At 42.2% G+C, this 16,137-nt stretch overlaps 1 protein-coding gene across 1 annotated transcript in view; it reads left to right on the top strand.

Annotated features, from left to right (window-relative positions):
• The window catches only part of SNTG1 (syntrophin gamma 1), a 734,999-nt gene that overhangs the window by 441,948 nt on the left and 276,914 nt on the right, over positions 1 to 16,137 (top strand). The window contains exon 12 of the mRNA XM_030214286.1: positions 12,921 to 12,959. Within this exon, the coding sequence (XP_030070146.1) occupies positions 12,921 to 12,959 (39 nt within the window). The remainder of the gene's footprint in view (positions 1 to 12,920; positions 12,960 to 16,137) is intronic.

The raw sequence follows: 16,137 nt of genomic DNA on the forward strand, positions 1-16,137 counted from the left end.
AGAATCCTGTGGCACACCACTGGTAGCACTGGTTATCCTTAGAACAAAATCCTTTTACCACTATCCTTTGTTGCTTTCCACTCAACCAGTTTCTGTCAGTCACTTTTGGACCCGGACCGCACCTATGTGAAACCATATTAAAGGCTTTGCTGAAATCTATGTACACCCCATCTAGGACTCGCCCTCAATCCAATTATCTGGTAACTCAGGCAAAGAAATAAATCAGATTCATCTGACAACAGTCACTTCTAGTAAACCATTCTGTCTCATGCATGAGATAGATCTGTATAACAAGGAGGTGGTGTATGCAAATTGATCTCATAAATATTCATTGTGGATATCCTGAAAACCTGACTGGCTGGGGTTGCCCCCATGAGAGGTTTGGGAATCACTGTAGTAAACCATGCTGCCTCAGATCCTGCAATCCATTGGATTCCAGGAACCACATTATCGTCCATTTTTACATGTTTTCCATTCATTTATTCACCATATAAGTCAAACTAAGGAGAGTCTTTTACTAAAGATTAGTTTGAGTTACCTGCAGTAGAGCCCATAGGAATAAAATGGACCCTGCTGCAGACAACTTGAGCTAATCTTTAGTAAAAGACCCCCTAACTGGCCTGCAGTTCCTAGCTTCCTCCTTACTTCTGCTTTTGTAGAAAGGGACTACATCCACCCCTATCGAGTCCTCCATGACCACTACTGACTTTAATGAAGCATTAAAAGGTTCAGATAGCTGAGCACCACAACTTCCCTAAGGGACCCTTTTACTAAGCTACAGTAAAAAGGGCCCTGCACCAGCTGCAAGGGACATTTTTGCTGTGTGATGCAGCATTTTTTATTGCAGCAGGTAAAAAGGCCGAAAAATGGCATGGCCATGAGGTAAGATTTCACTTACCGCATGGCCATGCAGGAGGCGCATAGCGCCACCCATTGAGGTGGTGTTAAGGGCTTCCGGGTAGTAGCAGCGCTACCTGATTACTGCCGGGTTAGTGCCTGCGGAAATATTTTTTTAATATTTCCACTAGCATGGGAAATGGCACACGCTGGGGCTGGAACGACCACCGGCGCCCACATTGGGCCGGTTGTAGCTCCAGATTAGTGTGCGGTAAGCCCACTTTGGCTTTTCTACCGCTTTCTGAAAAGGCCCCTGTTCCCTCAATACCGTCAAGTGCATCCCATCTGGCTCCATTGATTTTGCTCACTTTTGCTTCAGCTAACTCCTCCTCAGCCAATTTTAGACCAGTATCAAGTATTCCATATTTTATGAAGTCAGTCGAATGTGTACTTTATAAACAACTATCTCTGTATTTAGATCAGTTCAAACCACACAGTTTGGATTTAGAAAACCATACAGCATTGTGTCCCTTGTAATTTATTCTATTTCAGAGGGTAAAAAAAAAAAAGTATTAAGTCTTGGTGGACAAATGGTAGTGTTGCAATTTGATTGCATTTGATATAGTTGGCCATTCTCTTCTTGGAGCTAAATTGAGTTTGGGTTATTAGGGGTAGTGTTAGATTGATTTACTAAGGGGCCCTTTTACAAAGGCACAGTGAGCCCACTGTGGTCTTGCCACGCACCAATTTGGCAGTACTGCCGGGCTACCGCAGGAGCACGGTGGTAATGCGTGCCCCCACCGCATGCCATTTCGTGTGCCGGGTTTTTTTTTAATGTTTACCACTGGGTTAGTGTGGGAGCCCTTACTGCCTCCTAAATCGGTGGAGTAAGGCCTCCCCCAGGAAATGGCCACGTGGCAAGTGGTTAACTTACTGCATGGCCATTTCCCCTTTTTTATTTTTAAAGCTTTTTACCTGCTGCATTAAAAGGGGGCCTCGGCATGTGGCAAACCGGCACGCCAACACCACCACAGGGGTTCTTTTACTGCAACTTGGTAAAAGGGCTCCTCCATTTTTTTCACCACCAGGAAATGTTGTGTGCTGCAAAATGAGGAGCGCTTATTCACTTGGCAATAGCCACATGGTAATCCTCAGTGCTCTCCTCTCTCTCTCTCTCTCTCTCTCTCTCTGGTTTTATTTAACATCTTTATGACCTCTTTGAGATCTATTGTACTAGAAGTAGGGAAGCATTTGTTTTCCTGTTTGTATAACATTTGGTTCCACAATAATTTAGATCCAATAATTTGCAGGTATCTCATTATATTGACAAGATTGAAACTTGGATTCTTCCTCTTCTTTTAAAACTGAACACAAGTAAGATCAAGGTTCTTTGGTTTAGTGGTTCTCTGGAAGCTATTCCTACAACTATCCCATTAAGCCAAGACAACTATTTAGATATATGTTACATCTCTTAGGAAATGGGAGTTATTCTGGACTCTTCATTGTCTATGGAAGCCCAGATAAAATGATTACATTAAGAAAGTTTTTTTTAATTTTTTTATTTAGGGGCCATTTTAATAAGATGCACTAATAAATGGGCTTAGCACATTTTAACGTGGGACTTCCTACACACTAATCCCCGGATTCTATGTAATGCGACTTAAGTTGTGCAAGCAAATACAGTCACATTCTTCATTTTCACGCACAACTTAATTAAACAAGCCAATCAGTGCTGATAATTGACAATAAACAAGCAACTATTGACACTAATTGGCAATAATTAGAATTTACAAGCACAACTGTGTAAGCGTATTCTATAACGAGATGCGCTTAAATTCTAAGTAGCATTGTCGAAAAGGGGGTGTGGAATGGGTGGGTCTTGGGCATTTCTAAAATCTATGCATGTTTTTATAGAATATATCTGTTCCATGCATAATTTAGGCATCAGCATTTACACCAAGTAAAACATGGTGTAAATGACTATGACTAAATTTAGTTGCGTTAATGGACGCTTGATATATTCTATAAACTGCGCCTAAATTTAGGCTTATTATATACAGTATGCCTAATTTAAGGCATACTTTAAAGAATACACTTAGGCTTTTTTCATTTTGGTGCTGATTTTTCAGGCGTGATATATAGGATCTAGCCATAAGTATTGCCATACTGGGGCAGACCAAAGGTCCATCAAGCCCAGCATTCTATTTCCAATATTGTCCAATCCAGGTCACAAATACCTGGCAAGATCCCCAAAAAAGTATGAAACATTTTATGCTGCTTATCCCAGAAATATTTTCCCCAAGTCCAATTTAATAATGGTCTATAGACTTTTCCTTTAGGAAGCCATCCAAAACCTTTTTAAAGTCTGCTAAGCTAACCGCCTTTACCACATTTTCTGGCAACGAGTTCCAGAGTTGAATTACACGTTGAGTGAAGAAATATTTTCTGTGATTCATTTTAAATTTACTACTTTGTAGCTTCATCGCATGCCCCCTAGTCCTAGTATTTTTGAAAAGCATAAACAGATGCTTCACATCTACCCGTTCCACTCCACTTATTATTTAATAGACCTCTATCATATCTCCCCTCAGATGCCTTTTCTCCAAGCTGAAGAGCCCTAACTGCTTTAGTCTTTCCTCATAGGGAAGTCGTCCCATCCCCTTTATCATTTTCATTGCCCTTCACTGGACCTTTTCTAATTCCAGTGGAACAATCTTTCTGTGGATTTAAGACTATAAGATACCAAGTGGGTTTGGGTGTGAAAGGAAAGGAGCAATAACACAGCCAGACAGTGGGGTTGAGTTCAACATAAAAGGTGTTTATTTATGGAACAAACAATCTCGGTCCTGTTACCTCACAGGGTCAGGTCATAGCAAGGATAATCCTCTGCAGTTCAACAAGCAATTATTAATATTTATGTTCATATACCCTCGGGCTTATTCTTCTCAGAGCCCAAGGCATAAAGGGGGGCCGCCACCCCAGCAGATCAGCAAGCAGCCGTAAGCCAGCCTCTAGCAGTGGCTCAAACACAGTTCGTGGCTGCGGGGTTGCCACACCCAATGCACAGTCACTCGCTTCTACTCCAGGGGTCGTCTCTAACTCCAGCCTGACCTCCAACACTCTGTCAGTTAAGCAACACCAGCGATTCCAGTACTCTTGCACAAGGCCACTAAGAGGGGGGGCAAAATTCCCCAGGCCCGGGCCTCCAAGGGGGGCCTGGCACTGGGGTCTCTCTCTGTGTCCTGCTCCTGATGGGACCTGGGAGATTGTGTCTCGACAGGAGCAGGAGAAAGAACTCTTGCGCTGGACCCCCCTTGGAGCCTGGGGAGGACCTTGCGAAACAGACACAGCAGGCTGCTCTTCTTCACAGTCTGCTACACTGTCTTCCTCTGTAGCTGCTTTTCCCCTCAGGCCGCACATGCGCGACCTGAGAGAAAAAGCAGCCACAGGGGAAGGCCATGCGGCAGAAGGAAGAAGAGCAGCACTGGAGAACTCTTCTGCTGGCGGGCCTTGGGATTCCTGCCAGCCAAGGTACCCAGGGCGGGCAGCAGCAGCAGCGATCGGGGAGGGTGGGACGGCAGATCCTGGGGGAGCCCTACGGTGGCGGCAGTGATCTTGGAAGGGGGCGGCGGTGGCAACGATTCTGGGGGGGGGGGGGGGGAGGCCTGGCAGTGGTGATGATCCTGAGGGAGGGCCCAGTGGCAGCTTTGCACAAGGCCTGGCTCAGTCTCTCGGTGGCCCTGCTCTTGCACAGTTCAGTTAGACAAAATTAATGTTCCAGCACTCTGGCATAGTTTTATTAAACAGTAGTCTGGCTTATCACAATCCACTAAATGTCTTCATGGCTTTACCCCAACCATATACCTTTACTTATACTCAGGGCTTCCCTCAGCCACACAGCATAAGTTGTACTCAAGGCTTATCTCAGCCACATAACATAACTTATACTCACTCTTAAGGTAATTCTCAGCCAGATCACCATAGCTCAAAATACAGTCAAGTAGGTCAAACTCATCAGTCAAATCCAGATAATAACACCTCCTAATAAACAAACCACAATACCCAACATAACCATAGAAGGGATCACATACACACTCTCAAACAATCTAAAACTCCTGTGAGTGATCATCAATCAAAAATTAACCTTCGAACCCCAAGTCACAAAAGTAGTAACAAACACTTTCCACACAATGTAGAAGCTGAGGAGAATCAGAAACAACTTCCCCACAAAAGTATTACGACTTTGGCCTAGTGGTTAGAGCACCGGTCTTGCAATCCAGAGGTGGCTGATTCAAATCCCACTGCTGCTCCTTGTGATCTTGGGAAAGTCACTTAACCCTCCATTGCCTCAGGTACAAACCTAGATTGTGAGCCCTCCTGGGACAGAGAAATATCCAGTGTACCTAAGTGTAACTCACCTTGAGCTACTACTGAAAAAGGTGTGAGCAAAATCTAAATAAAGAAATAAATAATCCTTAGTTCTTACTCAATCAGATTACTGCAATGAAATCTATGTGGGTTGCAAACAGCAAATAGCAAATCATAAAGAGACTCCAAATAGCCCAAAACACAGCAGCTAGACTCATCTTCATGACATCATGATATGAAAGGGTCACCCCACTACGATAAGCATTCCACTAGCTCCAAATCAAAGCCTGTATAACCTTCAAACTCTGCACCATAATCTGGCTCATAATACACAGAGAAGCACCTGCATACCTATCAGACAAGATCATCCTACTTCTTAAAAACACTCTAAAGGAGACAAGAAACTATCTGACCCTTCACTATCTCACCTGTCACAAGCTCATCTACAAGTATGTGAACTCAGTGAACCTCCCCTACCAATGACCAAACAATGGAATGCCCTCCCGAAGTCACTGAGGTCCCTAATATCCTATACCAACTTTCAGAAACACCTCAAGACCTACATAAGTGTTGCCATACTGGGACAGACCGAAGGTCCATCAAGCCCAGTATCCTGTTTCCAACAGTGGCAAATACAGGTCACAAGTACTTGGCAAAATCCGAAAACAGTACAATACTTTATATGCTGCTTATTCCAGAAATAAGCAGTGGATTTTCCCCAAGTCCATTTTAATAATGGCTTATGAACTTTTAGGAAGCTATCCAAACCTTTTTTAAACCCCACTAAGCTAACTGTTTTTACCACATTCTTTGGCAACAAATCCTAGAGTTTGATTACACGTTGTGTGAAGAAATATTTTCTCTGATTCGTTTTAAATTTATTACTTTGTACCTTAATTGCGTGCCCCTATTCCTAGTATTTTTGGAAAGAGTAAACAAGCAATTCACGTCTACTCATTCCACTCTATTCAGTATTTTATATACTTTTTTATAAAACCCCTCAGCTGTCTTTTCTCCAAGCTGAAGAGCCCACACCATTTCAGCCTTTTCTCATAAGGAAGTCGTTCCATCCTTTTTATCATTTTTTGTCACCCTTCTCTGTGCCTTTTCTAATTCCACTATGTTTATGCGGTGGCCAGAATTGCACACTGTATTCAAGGTGCGGTCGCACCACAGTGTGATACAAAGGCATTATAACATCCTCGTTTTTATTTTCCATTCCTTTCCTAATAATACTATTTGCTTTCTTTGCTGCCGCAGCACACTGAGCAGAGGGTTTCAAAGTATCATCAACGATGACCACTAGATCCTTTTCCCGGTCGGTGATTCCTAATGTGGAACCTTGCATCACGTAGCTATAGTTCGGGTTTCTCTTTCCCCACATGCATCACTTTGCACTTGCTCACATTAAACATCATCTGCCATTTGGATACCCAGTCTCCCAATCTCATAAATTCGTCTTGCAATTTTTCACAATCCTCTTGCAACTTTGAATAAGTATTTTACAAGTTCCTACCCACAGACAACAAAACAAATCAAGCCACTTGACCTCTCCCACTCCTCCTGAAGCCCACCTTCTACCCCTCTCTCCTTAAGCACAACCTTTATATAGATCCTTCCCCTCTCTACACAGTCTCTACTGATTCTCCTGTACACTCTCCTATATCTACTCCTTAAAATGCACATCCTCTGCTGTCTATCCCCATCTAAGCCTAAATTGTAACTCTCAACCCACTAACTAACTTTGCAAGCCACAGAACCAAACATGTTTGGAAATTGTGGAATATAAATGCTGCTATAAATAAAATAAATTAAGGCATGTTATTGTACAGTTAATCTCAGTTATTGGAAAGTACATCTCACTGTACCTCCAAAAGCAACGAAGAACCAATGGAAACAAAGAGTTTGACAAGAAGCTGGAATCCTGAGGTATCAGAAAGCAAAGCAAAACTAGAAAAGAAGCCTGAAACAGCAGGGAATAAGCCCAGAGATGGGACAGAAAAACTCAAGCCTTCCCCGTGCTAGTCCCTGCTGAGCCAATCAGGAAACAGGAACAGAGATTACCAACTATACAACACAACTAGGAATGGGTTTCTAAGAGACAGGATTGCTCCTGCTGGAAAACAGGTGTCCTCCATCCCAAGAGGCAGTAGTTCAAGGCTGGCTTTTACCTGACAGCTATTAACAATGCTAGAGAAAAACAGAAATTTTACTTTTTCCTCAGTTGTTTTGGGTTAGTAATGACATGGGAAATTCCATTTACATTTTTCATGTCATTTTTAATGAATACACATCAATATTGATTATGCCACCCCCCCCCCCCCCCTATGCAACCTAGAATCATTCTGGCTCTGGCCACCATCTTGTAATAAAACTAAGCATATGTTTCTTGTGAATCATAAGGGATTTCTGGACTTCCTCAGAAACTGTTCAAGTGTCTTAATTTTGTTTTTCTGGCACATTTTTATTAGCAGTAAAGAATTTATGTCATACAAACAACATGACTATTAATCTATCAATCTCATTCCTTTTCATTGCTAGCTTTATAGTGTAAATAATCGATGGAAAATTGCTTGTTAACAACTGTTAAGAATGAGGCCAACCCCATTAAGGGGGGGCCGCCCACAACCGGGCTGAAGGCCGGCGAAGACAGGGGGAGGGGGAGGGATGGGGGGAGGTTGGGTGTAGAGGGGAAGGGAGGGGTGGAGAGGGAAGGGTTAAAGATGAAAGGGACGGGGAGATGGGGTGATGGGAAGAAGGGAGGAGCGGATGGAGAGTGTCATTTTGTGGGCAGCAGGCAGGAGAGGAGCATTGCTGGCCCGCCCACCCGCCCATGTGTCCTAATGTCAGTTGTCGCAACGAGGCGTAAGGCTACTACAGTTATGCAATTGAAAGTGCCGGGTACACAGCACATTAGCAGGTAATATTGTTAAGTGATGTAGTCAATACATGTTGAAAATAGTTGTTTGGAAGTTGCAACATTAAGCAAATTCTATGCCTGCATGTTAGCAGGTTTGGGGAGAACAATGTGACACAGCTTGTCTCCTGGCTTACACGGCCGGGGGGCCCAGAGCTTTGGCTTGGAAAATTGTAGGTGCATCCTTGCACAGGATGCATCAACAGACATCGTGTGCTATGATAGACAGCACTGAGGAGGAGCAGGGTGCTTGGACGGCACAGCCTGTGGAGCAATAATAAGTAATATGAGGGAGCTGTGTACCCAGGAGAAGGTTATTATAAGTGGTATTTGAATAGGTTATATGTTGTATGGTTGAAAATGCAATTTAAAAGGCCTGGCTGTGGCCTAAATAAATCCAAATTTATCAAAGAAATGGCTTCTGGTGTAGTATTGTGTATCAGAAAAATTTGGTATGTCTGAGTGCGTGCCGAATGCTCGAGTTATATATTAAATAAAGCAATTAATCCTTTCAATTTATTTGATGCTAGATTGTTAAGGAGGAAAAGACTTCAGATGCTCATCCTTCTTTGTTAACTGTTAATCAGTCCCAGGCCGAACACTATAAGAGCACCTAGAAAGGCGGTGGACTTCGCTCCTAAAGAAGCATATAGCGAAACAGAAACTTAATGTAGAGCGTCCCCAGCCAGATCTTTACTACAAGCTCAGATAAGTGCAGCCAATAACTATATATATTAACCAGACTGTAAGAGTTCTCAGGAGGTTTTAGACTGATGAGGAGCCGGCCCAATATCCATTTAAAAAAAAACCAGGGTATTTCCTCAAATAATGGATATTATAGGCACCAACCACGCAAAGTTAGTTTAACAATTAACAAAGAAGGTTGAACATCTGAAATCTTTTCCTCCTTAACAATCTAGCATCAATTAAATTGAGATGATTAATTGCTTTATTTAATATATAATAGCTTTATAGTGTGCAATCCCAAGACAAAACCAGAGAACTTAAGGTGGCATTTTTCTATTGAACTAAATATATTTTTGACTAACTTTTGGGAGTTAAACATTACTTCCTTAGGTCTGACAGTATGAACAAAACATTGCAATACTATTATGTGAACCATGAAATGTATTTCAGTGACAGGCTGAAGAGGAAAAGGCAATAGAAGCAGAGGTAGTACTTCTCTAATGACGGCTGAAAATTACATTATTGATTATTTTTATAGCGAACAGAAACTTAAAAGCTGAATTTGGAGTGTAAGACTGAAGGCAAAAACTGTGCATTTGGATCCAAATACATAGTCAGAAATGCTTTTGGAAGTCTAAAATCATTGTAAAACTAACGACAGTGACTGCATTTCTTGTTTAATGTTTCTCAATACCACTTAGCCTAGTTCAATTTCTTATTAAAAATATTCCTTGAGGCCCCCTTGTCTTTTAAAAAATTAAACATTTTCTTTGTGATTTCAGTTTCACATCACAATATATTATAAATATAACTCAGCAGTAAAACAGCTACATTCAAAGTGATCATTATTTTTTGCTTGCACTGTCAGGAAAATAGCAGAATCCGTTGTATGAAAGCAGAATAGATTATATTTTAGACAGAGTTTCTGATTGTAAGTCTAGTGGTCAGAGCCACATTATGAGTTTTGTAGACCCTAGGCCCTTTTGCAGTGGTGTACCGAGGGTGGAGTGGTGGGGGCGGTCCACCCTGGATGCACACTGCAAGGGGTGCAGGGAGCAGCCACTTGGCTGTTGGCTTCGCCAGTTCCCTGCTCCCTCTCATGTTACTTCCTGTTCTGGACAGGGAACCGGCGAAGCCGACAGCTGCACGACTGCTCCTAGCACACCCAGGAGGTAACAGCAATGCGCCGGGGTGGGGGGTGAAGGTGATGCACCAGGAGGGGGGTGGTACGCTGGGGGTGGTGGAGGTGATGCGCCGGGGGGAAGGGGGGGTGTAGCAGCAATCCACTCTGGGTAGCATCTGACCTAAGAATGCCACTGCACTTTTGTTTTCATTGGCCGCTCCCTCAGTGGCATTTAATATATGATTAAGCTTTTCATTTGATTTGCATGTATATTTTATTTGTATTTGATTTGAATCTTATGTATTTATATTCTATTTATTATGCATATTTTCAAGGCCAAAAGGCAAGTCATGAAAATAAATAACTTTGGGGCCCTTTCAGTAAGCTGTGGTAAGCACTAATACATGCTTACCGCAGGTTAAAATTCGCTACCGCAGGGGCACACTCAATAAAAAAGAGTTTCAGTGCTATGGGCAGATCTAAATACAAATTGAGGAAAGTGCAAACAGGAAAATTTCTCTAAATATGCAGAGAATACAAGACAAATATGTTTCAGTGAACTTGGTAAAACGAGGAATATTAGCAATCAGGCGGTAGGCCTCCTTCACTGGCAGCTCTGTCAGTGTACTGATGGCTCTGTGGTTCCATATCTATTTCATCCATCACTCGTCTTTCTTTTCTTAATTTGGTTGGAGTTCCTTTCATGTTATGTATTGATTTTATTAACTTATTTGAGTAGAGAGATGTGGTAGCCGTGTTAGTCCACTTTTAAAGGTAATCAATAGAAATAAAACAAAATAAAACATGGAAAAGAAAATAAGATTATACCTTTTTTATTGGACATAACTTAATACATTTTTTGATTAGCTTTCGCAGGTAGCCCTTCTTCGTCAGATCGAAAATAAGGAAATGTTGGTAGATGACAGAATATATAAGTGAAACATTCAAAGCATTTCAGTGACAGTCTAACAGGATGAGGGTGGGTTAGGTGAGAGACAGGGAGAGCTGGGTGGATGAGGGACAGGGAGATACGCATGGAGATAGGAGGGTGACAAAGCAGTACAATTTATGGTTTATAATGGGCTAGAAAACCCAGATCTTTGTTAAGTCCTGTCTTGTGGGTGTCAAAATATTTAATCATTCTGACTTCAAAGGTCTTACGTTCCTGTATTGTTTTAAAGTTCCCTTTCAGTATTCTTACCCTAAAATCACTGGTACAGTCAGATGCTAAAGAAGAGATTTAATTTACATAGACACTATATGAAAAATGCTAATACCAACCAGGAGGTCACCTCTGTGTGGAGCTCTTTACAAAACCAGAACACTCTGTACCAGTGATTTTAGGGCTACCTTCGAAAGCTAATCAAAAATGTATTAAGTTATGTCCAATAAAAAGGCTATCATCTTATTTTTTTCCATGTTTTATTTTTTCATGTTTTATTTGTTTCATTCCGATAATGGCATTCGCCACTACGGCATAATGTAAGCCACATTAAGCCTGCAAATAGGTGGGAAAATGTGGGATACTAAATGCAACAAATAAATAAATAAATAAATAAATAAATACATTTTGTTTTATTTCTATTGATTACCATTAACTTGTTAACTAGTACGGTATACCAAATCCATAATAAACTAAACTAAAGCTAGATCCAACCCTATCACTTTAGATATGGATGTCAGTACAATTTGTCCCATATCAGAAGGTAAAAAAAACCTAAGGGGCCCTTTTACTAAAGGTTTGGGGCATGGCAACAGGCTTGCCGTGCGCCAATCCAGAACGACCGCAGGAGACCAGCAGTAGTTCTCACCCCCAGCGAGCACCATTTCTGGTGCTACAAAAACATTTCTGTTTTTGTAGCGCCGGTGCTTACCTGGCGGTAATCGGGCAGTGCTGAGTTAGCACGGGAGCCCTTATTGCCACCTCAATGGGTGGTGATAAGGTCTCCCCCTGAAATGGCCATGCGGCTAGTGGTTCACTTACTACACAGTCATTTCTTTTCCAACAAAAAAGACAACCTTTGACCTGGTGCGGTAAAAGGAGGCTTCGGCTTGCATTGAAAACATGTGCTGGCCCCCTTTTATCGCAGCTTAGTAAAAAGACCCCTTTATGTTGCAAGTTGTTAATACCTGTAGTAAACCAAGTTTAGCGTCAAGCTTTCCCTTCATCAGTGTGCACAACTGGAATGCACTTCCCAGAGCCAAAACCAGTCTGAGTGACTACCTTCTCTTTCGCAAGGCACTAAAAACGCATCTGTTTGCAAAAACATTTTCTACAGGACCTATGTAGGACTATAACCCCTGCAATCATGCAAAAAACATGGATTCTGGTTGGACCCATTCTTTTGTAATGTTCTATGTAAAGTGTCTTTTCTTTCTTGCACTTTTGCTCTTCAATTCTAATTTGTATCTGATATCACCCAGAGATCTCTCTCTCTCTCTCTCTCTCTCTCTCTGGTTTTGTAAGCCACATTGAGCCTGCATGTTTGTGGGGATAATATGGGGTATAAATACATTGATAAATAAATAAATATAACCTGGGGAACTGAGGCAAACAATAGGACAGGGCAAACATCAAGAAAGATGTTTTATGATTAGAGAGCGCTAATTGGCTAATGTAAGGTTAAGGTGGGAGCATTTAACACCTCCTAAAGAGGAAGGCAGTAAGTGCTCCTGCATTAACTTTCGGCAAGCATTGTGTACTGCAGAAACGTTACCACAAACCCTGCAAATAACAAAAAAGAAAGAGCCTTGAAAAGCTGCCATGGTAAATCTGGGTTTAGCATGCAGTAAAATCCCCCCATTATCATGTGCTAAGCCCACATTTTACTGCACTTTAGTAAAAGGACCCCTTACTATGATAAAACTGGCTTTATATTCCTGCCAACCCAATTGTGATTTTGTCCTTCAAGCACAAACTGTTAAAAGACTGTTGCAATTTCAACCAGGGAATAGACTATTGATAAAACTCTCTTTTTATTTTAACAGATTAAAAAAATCAACCGGAACTTTCCTGTAAACCAACAGGTATGTCTACACAAAATTTGGAATGCTGCGCTGGCTTTTCTCTCCCAGAGTAGTGTCTCACACAATGTCAGAATGAACCTGACTCCTATGCCAGTCTTTCATATTCATAGGTAATTCTCATCTCATGTGTATTCTTCCAAAGAGAGCCTCCTTTTTGAATTAATATGATATAACATGCAGCGGCAACACACGAGGCACCTAAAAATCAGGCTGAAGGCACCAAATACAATTTATCTGTCTTTCCACTCCTCTATTGTATAGAACTGTGTGCATTTTGTGGGGTTCACTTGTTCAATCTTGCTGTGTTTTTGTAAGGAATAGGTTTGCACACATGCTGTCTCAGAATTCATTCTCACAAACTCATAGATAGATAGATAGATAGATAGATAGATAGATAGATAGATAGATAGATAGATAGATAGATAGAATACCTCTGCTTGTGGAGCAAAATGTTAAACTATGTGGGTGCTGCGTGCTTCTTAGCAGACTACAGATCTCTGTAGGGCTGGATGCAAACATTAGACCCCAGTTCTTTCTCTGTATTCCATGCATTTTCTATCATTTGTCCTACTCTCCCTTCTTCCTTCATACTCCTTTGCCTGCCTCTTTCTCTCTCCATTCATCCCCTGTCCACTGTGTCCTCTGGTCTCTGCTGCCATTGTCTACTTTCCACTCTGGAGGAGTAGCCTAGTGGTTAGTGCAGCGGGCTTTGATCCTGGGGAACTGGGTTTAATTCCCACTACAGCTCCTTGTGACTGTGGGCAAGTCACTTAACCCTCCATTGCCCCAGGTACAAATTAAGTACCTGAATATATGTAAACCACTTTGAATGTAGTTGCAAAATACCACAGAAAGGCAGTATATCAAGTCCCCTTTCCCTCTTCTGTTTCTCCTTCCTTCACTTGTTTCTTATTCTGTGCCTCTGTCTTTCTCTCTCTTTTCTCTGACCTTTGGCATGGATGGGCAGACTTGATAAGCCATATGGTTTTTATCTGCCTACATTTTTCTGTGTTTCTCTTATAGCCCAGCACGGGATCATTAAGCTGGGCTGCCTGATTTATTTAGGAAGGGCTGTAGCAACAGGGAGCTATTGCTAGATGATGCACAGACAGAGAGACGTGGCCATGCACCCTCTTCCCAGGCTTTCACTTATAACACAGGAGAGGAAGTGGGGTGCAGCCACAAGAGACTAGTGCACGATGTTCTCAGGATTTATAATAAATATATGCCAGGAGGCAGGAGAGGGGCTGCAACTCAGTTCTCTCATGCTGGTGAGCTGCTGCTTCTGCCTTGCCTTATCCTCATGCAGGAAGTGGTGTTAGAAAGGGAAGGGGTAAGGTGCTGTCAGAATCAGACTTTTAGGGGTCCTCTTTACTAAGCTGTGGTAAAAATTGGCCTTAGAGTACCCTTATGTTTTTTTTTTCCACACGCTAAGGCCATTTCACTATGGATGTAAAATCCTAATTTTCTATTTTTTTACATTAATGAACATGCATTAATGTTGCATTATTAAGCAGCCATTTTTAAAACATTACTGCAGGACCATTAATACCTCCTATTTTGTAGGTGGTAAGGGCTCCTATGTTATTTGTACACTGACCAGTTAGCTCACGATAATGTAGATGCACTAATTGGTAACAGTGGCGTAGCTACAGGTGGGCTTGGGTGGGCCAGGGCCCACCCATTTATGGCTCAGGCCCACCCAACAGTAGCACATGCTTAGTGGTAACTGGTGGAAATCCCATGCTCCGCCAGCTGAAGATTTCCCCCTGATGGTAACGAAAATGCTACTCTCCAGGACACCGGCACCTGCGCATTCTCAGTTGTCAATGCATTCCTGCTGCCATGGTGGAAAGAAGTGTTTTCCCACCAGCTGAGATTTTTTTTTTTTTTTTGGGGGGGGGGGGGGAGAACACTTGGTGCCCACCCAATTCTTGCCTAGGCCCACCCAAAATCTGTTGTCTGGCTATGCCCCTGATTGGTAAGCACAGGAACACCAACTCTCCACCCTGACATACGCCCTCAAACAAATAAAAAAAATTATTTAGTGTGTAGTTAGCACGCACATATTAAAAAACTATCATGTGACACTAACGTGTCCCAGAGCAGTCCATTTGTTTGCTGTATTAGGTATGCATTAATGCCTAACACAGCTTAGTAAAACAATCCTTAATGTCCAGTCAGTACTTCTGATCAGACACAATAGAGATCCAATTGTACCTGGACTGCTGACAGTTCAACTTGAGGCCTTACCTCTCTCACTCTAACTTGTAGTCTTCAGTTCCCTTATATTAGCCTGGAATTCAGTCCCTACCACCAGACTGGGTCTTGGGGGCTTCTCTTTCGCTCTCTCTTTGGAATTTCTGAAAAAAAAAATCCCTGAAACTTTTCTTGTTGCTCACTCTGCTCTCTAGAGGCCTCTTTTACTAAACCGTTTGGCAATGCAGATGAAGCCCATTTACTTTGAATGGGCTTCTTTGGCATTGCCATGGAGGATCTGCTAGTGTGGTTTGGTAAAAGAGACCATAAGTGTATAATGGCTGCTAAAGAGGCTAGAGGTTTTACCCACTCAAGAATCAGAGATTTTACCTCCAGAGCCCCACTGGTCCAACTTACCTGAAATCTTCTTCATACTGTAGTCCACTTGCCAACAGTGGGGATGTCTGCTACCACCTGAAATTTCCTGAGGTCTCTCAGGGAAGTAATTTTCCTTTCTCATCAGGGTCAGCACCTCACTATTCATTACACAAAGTGAATCATATTTCTGTTATAAAGGCCTTTATTAAATCCTAGGAAACAAACAAGCAAAAATAGCCAGTTGAGGGCACCTTTTACAAAGCCACGTAAACGTCTATGTGTGCCCAACACGCGCCAAAATGGACTTACTGCCCGACTACCACGAGGCACTTGCGGTAATTTCATTTTTGGCACGCGTCCGCTAAGCACATCTGGAAAATATTTTTTATTTTCTGGTGCGCCAAGTGGCATCTGATGCGTGTAGGTCATTACCGCAGAAATTCTTTACTGCTAGGACTATGGCTGGCGGTAAGGTCTGAGACACAAAATGGACACGTGGCAATTTTGATTTTGCCACATGTCTATTTTCGGGGGAAAAAGGAAAAAAAAGAGGTCTTTTTTACAGGCGTGCTGGAAAATAATTCTGCACGTGCCCATAACC

Source organism: Microcaecilia unicolor, chromosome 1 (genome assembly GCF_901765095.1).
Source record: "Microcaecilia unicolor chromosome 1, aMicUni1.1, whole genome shotgun sequence".
In the NCBI taxonomy this organism is placed as follows: Eukaryota; Metazoa; Chordata; class Amphibia; order Gymnophiona; family Siphonopidae; genus Microcaecilia; species Microcaecilia unicolor.